The sequence below is a fragment of the Diadema antillarum genome, unplaced genomic scaffold (genome assembly GCF_040938485.1).
Source record: "Diadema antillarum isolate AM-2024a unplaced genomic scaffold, OU_Dant_1.0 seq00001580_RagTag, whole genome shotgun sequence".
NCBI lineage: Eukaryota > Metazoa > Echinodermata > Echinoidea > Diadematoida > Diadematidae > Diadema > Diadema antillarum.
Window position 1 is genome coordinate 446,663 of NW_027272299.1, and position 12,100 is coordinate 458,762.

Sequence of the window (12,100 nt, forward strand, 5' to 3'; positions counted from 1 at the left end):
TCTCCAGCAGAGGCCCGGTGTTCATCTTACCGGTTTCATTTTCTTCTTTTTTTCCATCATCAATTGCCAGTAATGCATACATGTACATCAGAAAAAACAGAGGAAGAGTGAAAATCTTCCTTGCAACATCATCAAGTGCTAATCCTTGCACTGGAGTATACAATGCTATTTGCTCTTTTCTTTTTCTTCTGTTTGTTTTGTTTTTCTGGATTTCCTGTGAATCCATACAGCTTACATGGTGTGAGCCTTCAAACATTTCCATGCTAAAGGAAATGGCTAGTGAAAACTCACTCTCAAATGACATTTTTTTTTTGTAGTTGATTTCCTGGATATTTACACATTAAAGCTTGGAGCTTTATAGATTTCCCAGTTTCAAAGAGTAATCAGCAAGGAAGCACTATCAACTGAGTAGGCTCTACAATTTTATATGGTAGCATCATAATTATAATCAAGCATCTTCTCCCTGAAAAATTCATAGAACATAACACTGCTGCTAGGATCAGGTGACTGTCTGCACTTCTCTTTTTCTTGGCCATCTATAGAAAATAGCGCATTTGTTTGTACTCCGCTATGGTTTTAATGGAAGATATAACACCCTAATACTGACAGGACGACATCTTGGATACTGTAAAAGTGGAAATTTTCGCGGTGTTGAAATTTTCGCGCATTTCGCACAACCAGAAACGAGCGCGAAAATAAAAGCACGCAAATATTTTTGCCTGCCATACGTTCTGTGCATGATGTCTTGATTCGGCGGATTTAAAAACACGCGAAACTCTTCTGACCCGGCCAAGCGCAAAAAATTAGTCGCGCGAAAATATCCACTTTTACAGTACATAGTGCACAAGCATTTCAAGTAGTTTGTTACTTTGTCATTCACCTGATGATTCTCAGATTCTCACTAAACTGTTCTCTTGACATCTCTGCTTTAAAGGTAAAAAACATATTCCACATGATTGCAGAAACTGTCAATTTTTGCTCTAAAATTGCAGTAAATGCATACGAAATGTGTGAAATAACACTATGATAACACAATTTCAGTTTTGAAATATTACCCACAAAGGTATGCTAGAAATAATGCTATCTCAGAGCTTGAATGATCATGGTTGCTACATGATGTTTTATATTAAATTACATCAATTACAATATATCAGGCAACAGCAGTATCCATCACGTGGAAATGAATTGCATGCAGCAGCTTGCTTAGTTGCATACGATTTAATACTACGGCATAGCTGCTAAGGTACAATTCGATCATCATGTACTACTCGAGTTCTACATATCCCCTAATGAATGGGTATTAAGGCATTTCAAGTATAAAAGTTGGATAAACTGACTTTTATATCTTCACACTTTTGCTGTCAAAATACTATTAAAAAAAACTCATTATCCCGGCAAATTGTGTCACCCAGACAAGTTTCTTGGTAGCAGAGGCTTCCGACATATTGCAAGCAAATTCTAAATTCTTTTAGCTTTAAGCACTTGAAATAATTTCCTCTGCAGATACTCAGGAATAGAAAAACTTCCTCTACAAGCACTTAGAAATAGATTTCCTTTAAAATGACTATCAAAATAGATTCTCTGAAATGACATGTATTTGACTCATCCAGCTCATTTTGTTTAGCTTTTGAAATCTGTGTGTGATTTTTCCCACTTTTTTGCCAAAATTACTTTTCCCTAAAGATACATAGAGGAACTTTCTCCAAAAGAGGTAAACTAGTGCACAGATAGAATATTTGCAAAGTTATTAATGGACATCGCAAGTACCTTTTTACTGAAGGAAAATCTGGCAAAAGAATTCCCCACAATATTGAACCCATTCTTTGCAGTAGCATCAACTTCCATCACAAGCATCATGATATGAGCTACATATTAAATTACTTGTGAAACAATGTTTATCTCACATAACAATCAAAAGCCTACCAAAAACAAATAAATAGACAAATAAATAAATAAATAAATAAATACATATAAATGTATCTAGCAATGCAGTCAACACACTGCATCCAGTTTCCAATACATAAGGGTTATTAGGTAATTACAAGTCATCAAGTACTGTAAAACATAATATATTCGCGGCATGATTTTTTCGCGAATTGGAGCGGACGGCCTTTTTTTGCAGCATGAAATTTTCGCCAACTGCCACTAGCATTCAATGCATATAGTGTTGACACAAACTTTCGGGTGCATTTTGATTTCGCAAATCTTGGCGCCAATCACGAAATTTGCGAAATTAAAATTCCTCGTTTTACAGTAGTGTGATTCTTACAGTACGCTATATAAGTGCACTGGCCATAATTGAGACTATTTTAATAGAGAAGTATCAATTGGTATCAAAACCTGTTGACTGCAAACACACCACTTCCTGGATCTGTTTTGAAATATCAAGTGGCAAAATCTGAAGCTGTCTCCAATTACAGCTGACAGTAATTGCGGCAAATCATTTCTTAGTTGTTGCTGTTGTTTGTTTTTTTCAATTCAGGGAAAAGGCACACATTACAGGTATTCAATTTCTCAATGCACCAAAAAGCACAAAGTAAGTAAACAAGGAAGTCAGGAGGCTTACCTGGAAAATCATCATTTGCAACAAAGCCAGACAACTATTTTTAAAGGCATTCAAGACAGGGTCTGTTTTTTCTTTGGGGTTGTGGGGGATTGTATGGGATGTATATTTGTCCACAAATGTGGCATATACACACAACCACCCCATCCCCCCCCCCCAAAAAAAAAAAAAAAAAAAAAGGTAGGTGGCATTTGAAATAAGAATGTAACATCTCTGGGCATTATTTCTCAAATCAATAGATTGAATCATTCGTGGAATTCTGATCTTTCATGATTTAAAGACATGAAGTTTCATGATTTAAAGACACACAGTGTGGATAAATACACTTAGCATCTCAAGTGGGAGCCAGTTTACCACAGTGATGTCACATAATCAGTTAAATTTTGAACATCATATGTGTTTACTTTCAAACAATGTTGCCATATTTCTCCTGCTGACAAGTAATTTTGCTTGTTATTTCACAGTTTGTTGAAAATGCTGATCTTTCATTTATTCTTTAGTCATTCTTTATCTGTTCATTTATTTATTTATTTTTTTGGGGGGGGGGGGATTTTTTTGCCTTCTGAGGGGCATTTCATGAAGGGTTTTGTCAGATATTTCTTCTGTGACAAACTGTTATAAGCTACTGAAATCCTTGCATCTGTTTGGCTGAGAGCAAATTTGTCCAACAAATTTGTTGGACAAGACGCTTCATAAAATACTCCCCTGGTTGAATTTCCAAGCAATATTTACTGATGCAAAGAGATATAGTGTAACTGTAAGGACAATGCTGTATACACAATACCACTTAACTCATCATACACTGTCAAGGGTGTACAAGCACATTAGTATCTGGTTTAAGAGGCCCTTTCTCCCTATCTCTCTATCCCCTTTCGCTCTCTGTCCCTTGAATATCTTCATGATTTTGTAGAAAGTCCTGCAAAACAGCTTCTAAAATATATATATATTTTTAGGGGGTTTCTGGGATGAACACCACACTTCAGGGCATCCATTGCGCAGCTTTTGGTAAGACCACTGTTCTGGCAATCCGGAGGTCTCGGGTTCAAATCCCAATGGAATCTCATTTTCTTTGCTCATTGTTCTTTTATATCATACATCTTTCTGGCCACTTTCCCTTTTTTTGCATTAACAAAATATTCAAAAGATACATTGCTTTGGTGATACTTCACATTTATTCCTGGGTTGATTTCTGTCCTTTAGGTTTATGTCAGATTGACAAAAGCTTCTGACAACAAGAGAACTGAGAACTAGAGATTGTAATTTGTCATCACTGACAAATTAAGGTGATCCGATCTTTTTTTTAATCAATGATTCGAGTCCTGATACTGCAAAGTCTCAGCTACAACATATTAAAATCAGAGAGAAATTCACCGAAGCATAAGTAAGATAGTGCTCGATAAAGAGAGTCATGTCAATTTTCACATCTAAAAAATTCCCTCCCATAGAGATAACACGTCATAGCAAAGATAGAAAAAGAAGTACATATGACCTTTGACCCCACTTTGCACAGACAAGATGGCATCTGAGCAAAAAGTGGTTATTTTATGAAATGATCCCTGTAACATGGTCTTTACGTGTGCAAAATATGGGAAAGATAGGACATGTATTCACCAAGATACAGGATGAAACATCTATGACCTTTGACCCTAATTTACATACCCAAGATGGCGTCTGATCAAGTAGTTGTAATTTTATGAAATAATTTTCGTGACATGAACTAAACATGTGCAAAATATGAAGGTGATAGGGGCTGTTTTTCTTGAGTTATTGCAAAGAAAGTTGCAAAAAGAAAGAAATATTTCAATACATCGAAGATAACTTTAATTTCAACCAAGTTTTTTTCACGTGATCCCGACAACGTATGAAGAAACGAAGGGCACACTTACGATAGCCCTACATCTCAGCTACAACATATTAAGATCTTAGAGAAATTCACCAAAGCATAAGTGAGCTAGTGCTCGATAAAGATAGTCATGTCAATTTTCATTTCCATAAAAATTGCACTCCCATAGAGATTACACGTAAACTGGTCAAATTTGACAAGGTTACCTTCAATCCATTTTTTCGAGGTGATGTCGTCATCAAATTAAAATTGTTTAATTACATTTATGAAAGAGCATTTCATAAGCTACAACATATTGAAATTTGGGTGAAAATTGGCAAAGGATTAGTGAGATACGCTCGAGTAAACTTGAAATTTGATGACGTCATTTTGAAAATTTACTTTTTTTACTTTATTAAGAAATTTGATATCTTTTAATCATTTTATCAGCATAGCCAGCCCATGAAATGACATGTACAACTCATCACCTTTCAGAATATGTAAAGAAAATGGGGGGTCACCGTCCGTCCTGACGAGTAAAATCCGATTTAAAATTGGCGGTTTTTTGGCATAGTTGCACTGTGTATCCCCATTGACGCACGCGCGGAATTTTGAATTTCACGGGCCCGTATGACGTCATATTGAGTCGGATCGACTTGAAACTTGGTAGAAATATTCCTTAAAATTTCGGACATCCGATCCGTGTGAAAAAATTGAAAATTTCTATTTCATATTAGCTGTGCGTGCGTATATGTGTGCGCGCGTACGCGTCCGTCCAATTTTTTCAATTTTTCAAAAAATGCTCCATATGGTCTGAAACGTGTGCAAAAAAAATTTGAGCTGGATTTGAGCATACAAATTTTTCAACGCGCGCGTACGCGCGCGTTTTGAGATAAAAATGAATTTTGAGAATATGAGTAGAATGCGCTTGACTTAAAATATATGTGACGTAAATTTCATTGAAATATTTCATTCCATTAATGAGATATGCATGAAAATGTGTTTTCATATAATGACGTCATAGTGACGTCACGGTCGACTGATCACTATGATTTTACTTGCGCTGTCGTCTTTGCGACATGATACATATATGGTATAAGTCTGACATTGAGAGGCAATGCACTTTCTGAGCTAACCTCTGCACAACTTTTGAGGAGAAATAAAGAAGAAGAAGAAAAACAAAGAATCCGTACAGATACAGAAGGTGATCCGAGAGGATACTCGGATCACCTAATAATAAATTTCTGGGACAGACACCACATTACAGTCTTCCATAGGTCAGTGGGTACGAGCACTGGTCTAACAATCCTGAGGTCATGGGTTCGAATCCCAATAGAATCCCATTTTGCTAATTTTTCAAGAAAAATATCTTTATGCCAAACACCCTGAAACTAAGGCTGGCATCTAATTCCCCTTTTACACTTTAACAGCAAATTTTATCCGAGTGCACTCGGGTGAACCTGGGAGATATTGTAGTATGTTAGGTCTATTGGGTGAAATCCCAGGTAAAATGCCGGGTGACTTTTCAGACATTTTACCCTCAAACCATCCCCTGGTAAACTCCTGAGTGCCCCATAAAACTCCCAGGAGATGGTGTAGTGTGAAAGGTATTGCGGTTAAAACTCCCAAGTGGGAAAGCAAAGGGCAGTGTGCCAACAACGTCTTAAAGGGCCATTTCACACATACCCCATAACATGTTCTTCCACTGCAGAAGAGCAGACAAGCTCAATTTGACCGAGAGCTCATTCACTAGTTTGAAAGATATTCCCTACAGGTACTCCACTGTTTGATTCTCTGATGAATGTCCAAAGTGATCCCCCGAGTGACAAGCGTGAAAGGGGTATTAGGCTCTCAGGCACCAACAGGTGTCAGGAATACCTCAATTAATTAGCAGCAATTGTGAACAATTGTACATTGCATTCTCCCCATAGTGGATGCCTTCCTGTTCATTGCTGTCATTCATTTCATTGTTACATAAATTGATACATCTGTCAGTGTAAAAAAAAAAATAAAATACTTGCTGTACAAGGTTTTCACAAGTCAATTTTGGAGAGGCATTGTTGATGCACTTGTAGTGTACTTTTGTTGTGTTTCTTGTTTAACCACTCAAGGTGCACTCTGAACTAGTTTTGAATATACGGAGGTGAGCTTTGGTTAAATTGGAGGACATTGCTTGCAGGAATATAAAGTATGTGAGTTTGAGTGTGTACAATTTTCTGTTATACTCCCGAGGTCAAATTCAATAAATTCAAATTCTGGATTAATCGCTACAGAATTATATTTATTTGAATTGTGTATGGGATCAAAATTTGTTTTTACCTTCTAGAACCGGATTGCTCTGTAAAAGTTGCTCCTTTACTTCGTCCACATCTCTTCCTTTGCCACAGACTGCTGCCACGTACTGCATCACTATTTTGCTGGCCTCTAGCATAAAGAAAACAAAAGATATGAGGAGAAATTATGAGATTAAGATTATATGCAAACAAGTCCATGACATAATAATACTATCACCAGTTGTCATACTGGTCAATATGCTACATACTGATACAGCATTATCAAACATCAAAAGCTAAATGACGATATACAGTACTCTCTTCAATTCTCGATCAATATCATCTATTTAAAATGTCACACAAAATATGTACAACAGGTTGCAGATGGTAATCCACTGAGTTAAGATGAACTGAGAATTTAATTTTACAGTCATTACCAGGTATCAATTTCTTCTTTTATACATGAGGAAAATAATCATTAGGCATAAAAGGCTTTCAGAAACCATATCAACTTTGGGTGTTGATCACTCAACACAGTGACATGTAATAAGTCTGTTCCAGGCATACTCTCAGCTGAGAAGCCCAAAGAGGAATTACCTCTGTGGGCTTTGAAAAGTATCAATGTCCTGTTTTGGTCTTCAAACAGTCATATTCATGTATGTATGTAATGTGTGTGATACAGAACTTGGGGGTGGGGGGGGGGGGTGGGGTGGGGGAGGACCCTGCCTGCTCTTGCCAAACATGACTATCCTCAATATATTGGCAGATATAGGAGCTAAGCACTAAAGCTCAAAGTATTGGTGGTAATCAAGACATGCTAGCTCGAAGCCCTGGTGACGAGATTCGTGAGGAAGGATGATACAGAAATGTACTTTTGGCACACACCGACTGATGTATTGTAGAACAAACAACTGCTATAAAACTGACAAAATTGCACATCCTAAACATGACTGTGCATAATACACATGTATGCATATGCATACACACACACACACACACACACACACACACACATACATTCACACAGGAACATATAATGTACAAATTCACACACCTACATGTACATAATGTGCAAACATGTTCGATAATGTTGATATGACTGAGGTATCCTGGTACCATTTGTTATAGTGGGTCCAGCTGAAGTCATAATCCCTCATCAATTATCCTATTTCTGTATGTCATGCACTCAATTTAATGTGGTATAAATGCAGGCTAATGACCCTGCAGATATATCTCCTATTTGCATTGTGCCCCTCAGTGGATAGCAAGATGAGTTTCAGTTCCTGTTTTTCACATCCACACAAAGAACATATATTCTATTTTATTACATCTATATAATCTACATTTATATCCAGCTTTTTGTTGAACAGTATTCATTTCAATTCAATATAATTCATGTTAATCATCCATAAAAATATCACAGGACATTCAGTCAGGATTTGTATGTATACATGAATGATGGTGTTTAGATCAAAACTGTAATACATGTACCATGCATACATAAACATGTACCACAGTATCAGCAAATTATTATGTTGTAAGGAACCCATTTTTGAGTGAAGGATTACAGACTTCTTTCTACTTGTGCAGTAAATACAGGTCTTTGACACATTTTCAAACATTTTGAAGGAAAAGTGCATCATGACGAGAAAGGGAAAAAGACATGTAACATATGCATTAATGATTCCAGAAATGTCAACATCATTTTTTTTTCTCTCTCTCTCTTTCGAATTGAATTTCATCCCACCAGGAGGCCCAATTTCACCCCTAGACTCTATATAATTGGGTCAACTGTACTGGAAGATTAGCATCACACTTTTGCCCTTTTGGTTTGGCATCTGATGACTCCGAACAGTACTTCTCCCGGCTGCCCCACCCCCAAGGGTGTGAAGAAGTAAATAGAGCAGTTTCACTTACCCGTCTTCCCAGCACCACTCTCGCCCGAGATGATGACACACTGGTCCCGACTCTTGTCCCGCATGTCCCTGTAGGCGTCGTCCGTGATGGCATAGCTGTGAAAAGTAATGTGATGAGATGGATGACTTCCTATACCAAATGGAACAGCCAAATGCAATGCTGACAGGGAGAACTTGGCCAGTGGGCATGAACAACAGAGGCTTTGTGGGGCTTCCACTGTAAACATCTATTTCACAGTCACAATGTAAAAGTATCTAAAATAATTTAATATTTTAATTTGGAGAAAACTCTGAAAAACACAATTTTTATCATTAAAGGACAAGTTCACCTTCATAAACATAAGGATTGAGAGAATGTAGCAATATTAGTAGAACACATCATTGAAAGTTTGAGGAAAATTGGACAATCCGTTCAAAAGTTATAAATTTTTGAAGTTTTTGTGCAATAACCGCTGGATGAGAAGACTACTGCAGTGTGTGAATAACTTAGATGTCACATGCGTACAACAATATAAGGAAAATATAAAGAGAATTTCACAAAATTCCATCTTTTGCAAAAAGTACTCATTCCCCCGACTCGTTACCGACAAATGTTATGGGTAATATTATTCCCCCTGCCTTTAGAAAGAGTCAAGTCAAATGCTCTTTTATTATGCGAAAAAAGTGAAAATATGTTGAATTTTCTTTACATTTTCTTTATACTGTTGTACGCATATGACTCACAAGCTGTAGTAGTCTCCTCATCCAGCGGTTCCAACACAAAAATTTAAAAAATTCATAACTTTTGCATCGATTGTCCAATTTTCCTCAAACTTTCACTGATGTGTTCTACTAATATTGTTGCATTCTCTCAATCCTTATGTTTATGAAGGTGAACTTGTCCTTTAAAGGGATACAGAATGAAATAATACAAGATCTCCTTAAAAAAAACAATATCTCATAAAAAATTTGGGATTACTGACATGTTGATATCTTTTTTGATACTAAGTTCTGCATACCATAAATGGTGTACATAGAATATTGTAAGCGTCTGCAACCAAGATCCACTACTGTTATATAGGCAAATCTGAAAGATTAACTTGTCTTGATAATGTAGTATGCTCTTTCTCTAATAAACAATGTTTTATCTCCGCACCATCATGAACTTGTAGCATACAGCAAGAAGGGAATTATATCTTTTTTTTTGCTAATCATTCATACACAGAAATAATGACAAATTTTAGAGAAATTGACAAAGATAATAATGTACTTTAAGATATTTTGTATGTACAATGCTTTTGTGAGCTTGATGCAAAAATATTACAAAGTACATGTATATGGTTTACTTTCAGTTGTCTCAAAATGTCTATGGTGCTACATAACAACCACTGGACAAACATCTCTAAGAAAAATTTGAGGATGGGTTGCCATGGAGATATAAGAATTTGCTCTCATCTGTCAACTCAGAGAAGGGTTGGTATGTTTCTAACAAACCTAGACATGAAAAGGTCCACTAATCACCACAAAAACCACTCAGACACCCCATAAATATCCCCTCCCTCCCCCTTTGCCCCCTCCCATTAGGAGCCCAGCAGGGAGTAGGGCGGGGCGCTTTTAACCCCAAGTGACCCTCCTGGCTTGATGTTCCCCACAAACCATATCTCACTATCAAGTTCACACATTACTGTCAATACTGTCGGGTTTCCCTGAACACAAAGGTGCAGACAAAGGGATTTCTACCCGTATCTCTTCTAGCCATCCACAATGCTACACAAATGCAAATTGCATGTAAAACCTTCAAACTGCTTTTAAAGTGAAAACCTATACATTCCATGATCATGCAACTTTGAAGCATAGAAAAGGCTTAAATCATAACAGATGTAAGCTATTGACAACATCACATGGTCTCACTTGCATAGATGATTGCAACCAAAGCATTGTTTCACATAAATATGTAAAACCTACATATTTTACTTTTTTCTTTTCATTATCTTTGTCATCTGAAAATGAAAAGGTATTAATCGGGTTGCTTGCCTTAAATCTCTTCCTATCACCAACAACTGGGGGAGAGTTTCCTTTAATTTTCTTGAAGCAAACTAGTTGTTCCTGGTATTGAAGTGATGATACATTTCATTCATGACTGTCTACTGCTTTTCCAGCACCGTCAGTATCCTCTGTGTCTACTGAGAACTGTACTTAAATATTGATAATTTTCACTGGGTTTTCTTTTGCCAGTCACTAGCTTTAGCAAGGATGTTTCCAACATAATATCTACAAGGCCTAGACATGCATAAAATGTGTGTGTGTGTCTGTGAGTGTGTGTTTGTGTGTCTGTATGTCTGCGTGTATTGACATTGTGCATGTGTTTTTGTGTCTGTTTGTTGTCCACTTGCAGAAATATTGCAGTTGCCTACGTCATGCACAGAAGACTACATCCTGAAGGAGGCACATTCCAAAGGCATGCAATGAAACAAAAAGACAACAGATCAATAGGCTCTTCTGGGAAATCAGAGAGATCATCAATGATGCCACGGCCATTTGAATGCCATTGATTCATCTAACATCTCCATCTATAGATGTGGTCTACAAAAGAATCAGCTTGGTATGTAATGTACATTTATATGACTGAGATATCACTTGCATTGTATTGCTAATATGTTTACCTTTGAACATGTCATGTCAAGAATTTTACATTCTCTCTCAAGAAACAGTACAATAGTCCATTCCATCAATTGTACCTCAAAAATATGTAAAATGCAGTTGGCGCATTTGATGTCTCCCCCCCCCCCCCCCCCAAAAAAAAATGCCTGTGGGAAATGGTGGATTTGTTAAAGGGATACAAGGGAAATCCTTTGTTTATATCCTTGGATTAGCTCATATTTCAGCAGTTTGATTGTTATAATGTTCAACAGGTTTAGCGCATCTTTCCTGCACATGTGTGAAGAGAATCATGTGAATTAATGTCCTCATGCCCTAATGATAATCTTTAAGCACGTAATATCCACAGCTATGTGGATATATTAGGCACCACAATATACTGTAAACGCCATATATTTCACGAGTCTAAATTTTCGCGAATCGGGAATTCGCGAGTGGTTAAATTCACAATCGTGGAGTCCTGTACCGCACGGAGAAATGTACACACGTACGTAACATTCACGTCGGGATCAGAGTCAATATTTTCGTGTGTCTTTAATTTCGCGAATAGCACCCGACTCGCGAAATTCACGAAATATTTGGCGTATACAGTATACCACCTCACTCAGACATTTCATTGCTGGAGTTTGTTCTCAATACACCTTTTTAAAGCAAAATCTGGAGTCAGAATATATACACCATCAGCTATTCTAAACCAAGGAGGTACCTCCTTGTTCTAAACTGAGCTTTACTGAATGTAGGGCACCTCTTCATTCCAAGTGACAGACATATCAACTTAGTGTAGACACACAAGATAGAGCTATTAAAGGTATCAAGGTTACATCATAGGCAGAGCATTTGTAAATGAAACGTGTTACAGTTGAAATACCCAGGTCCATGGGTAGGGATG

At 37.1% G+C, this 12,100-nt stretch overlaps 1 protein-coding gene across 1 annotated transcript in view; it reads right to left on the reverse strand.

The window, feature by feature from the left end:
* The window catches only part of LOC139710852 (unconventional myosin-Ia-like), a 96,999-nt gene that overhangs the window by 51,621 nt on the left and 33,278 nt on the right, over window positions 1-12,100 (reverse strand). The window contains exons 4-5 of the mRNA XM_071622774.1: window positions 8,576-8,670; window positions 6,705-6,809 (exon numbers count right to left, since the gene is read on the reverse strand). Coding sequence (XP_071478875.1) covers window positions 6,705-6,809; window positions 8,576-8,670 — 200 coding nt within the window. The remainder of the gene's footprint in view (window positions 1-6,704; window positions 6,810-8,575; window positions 8,671-12,100) is intronic.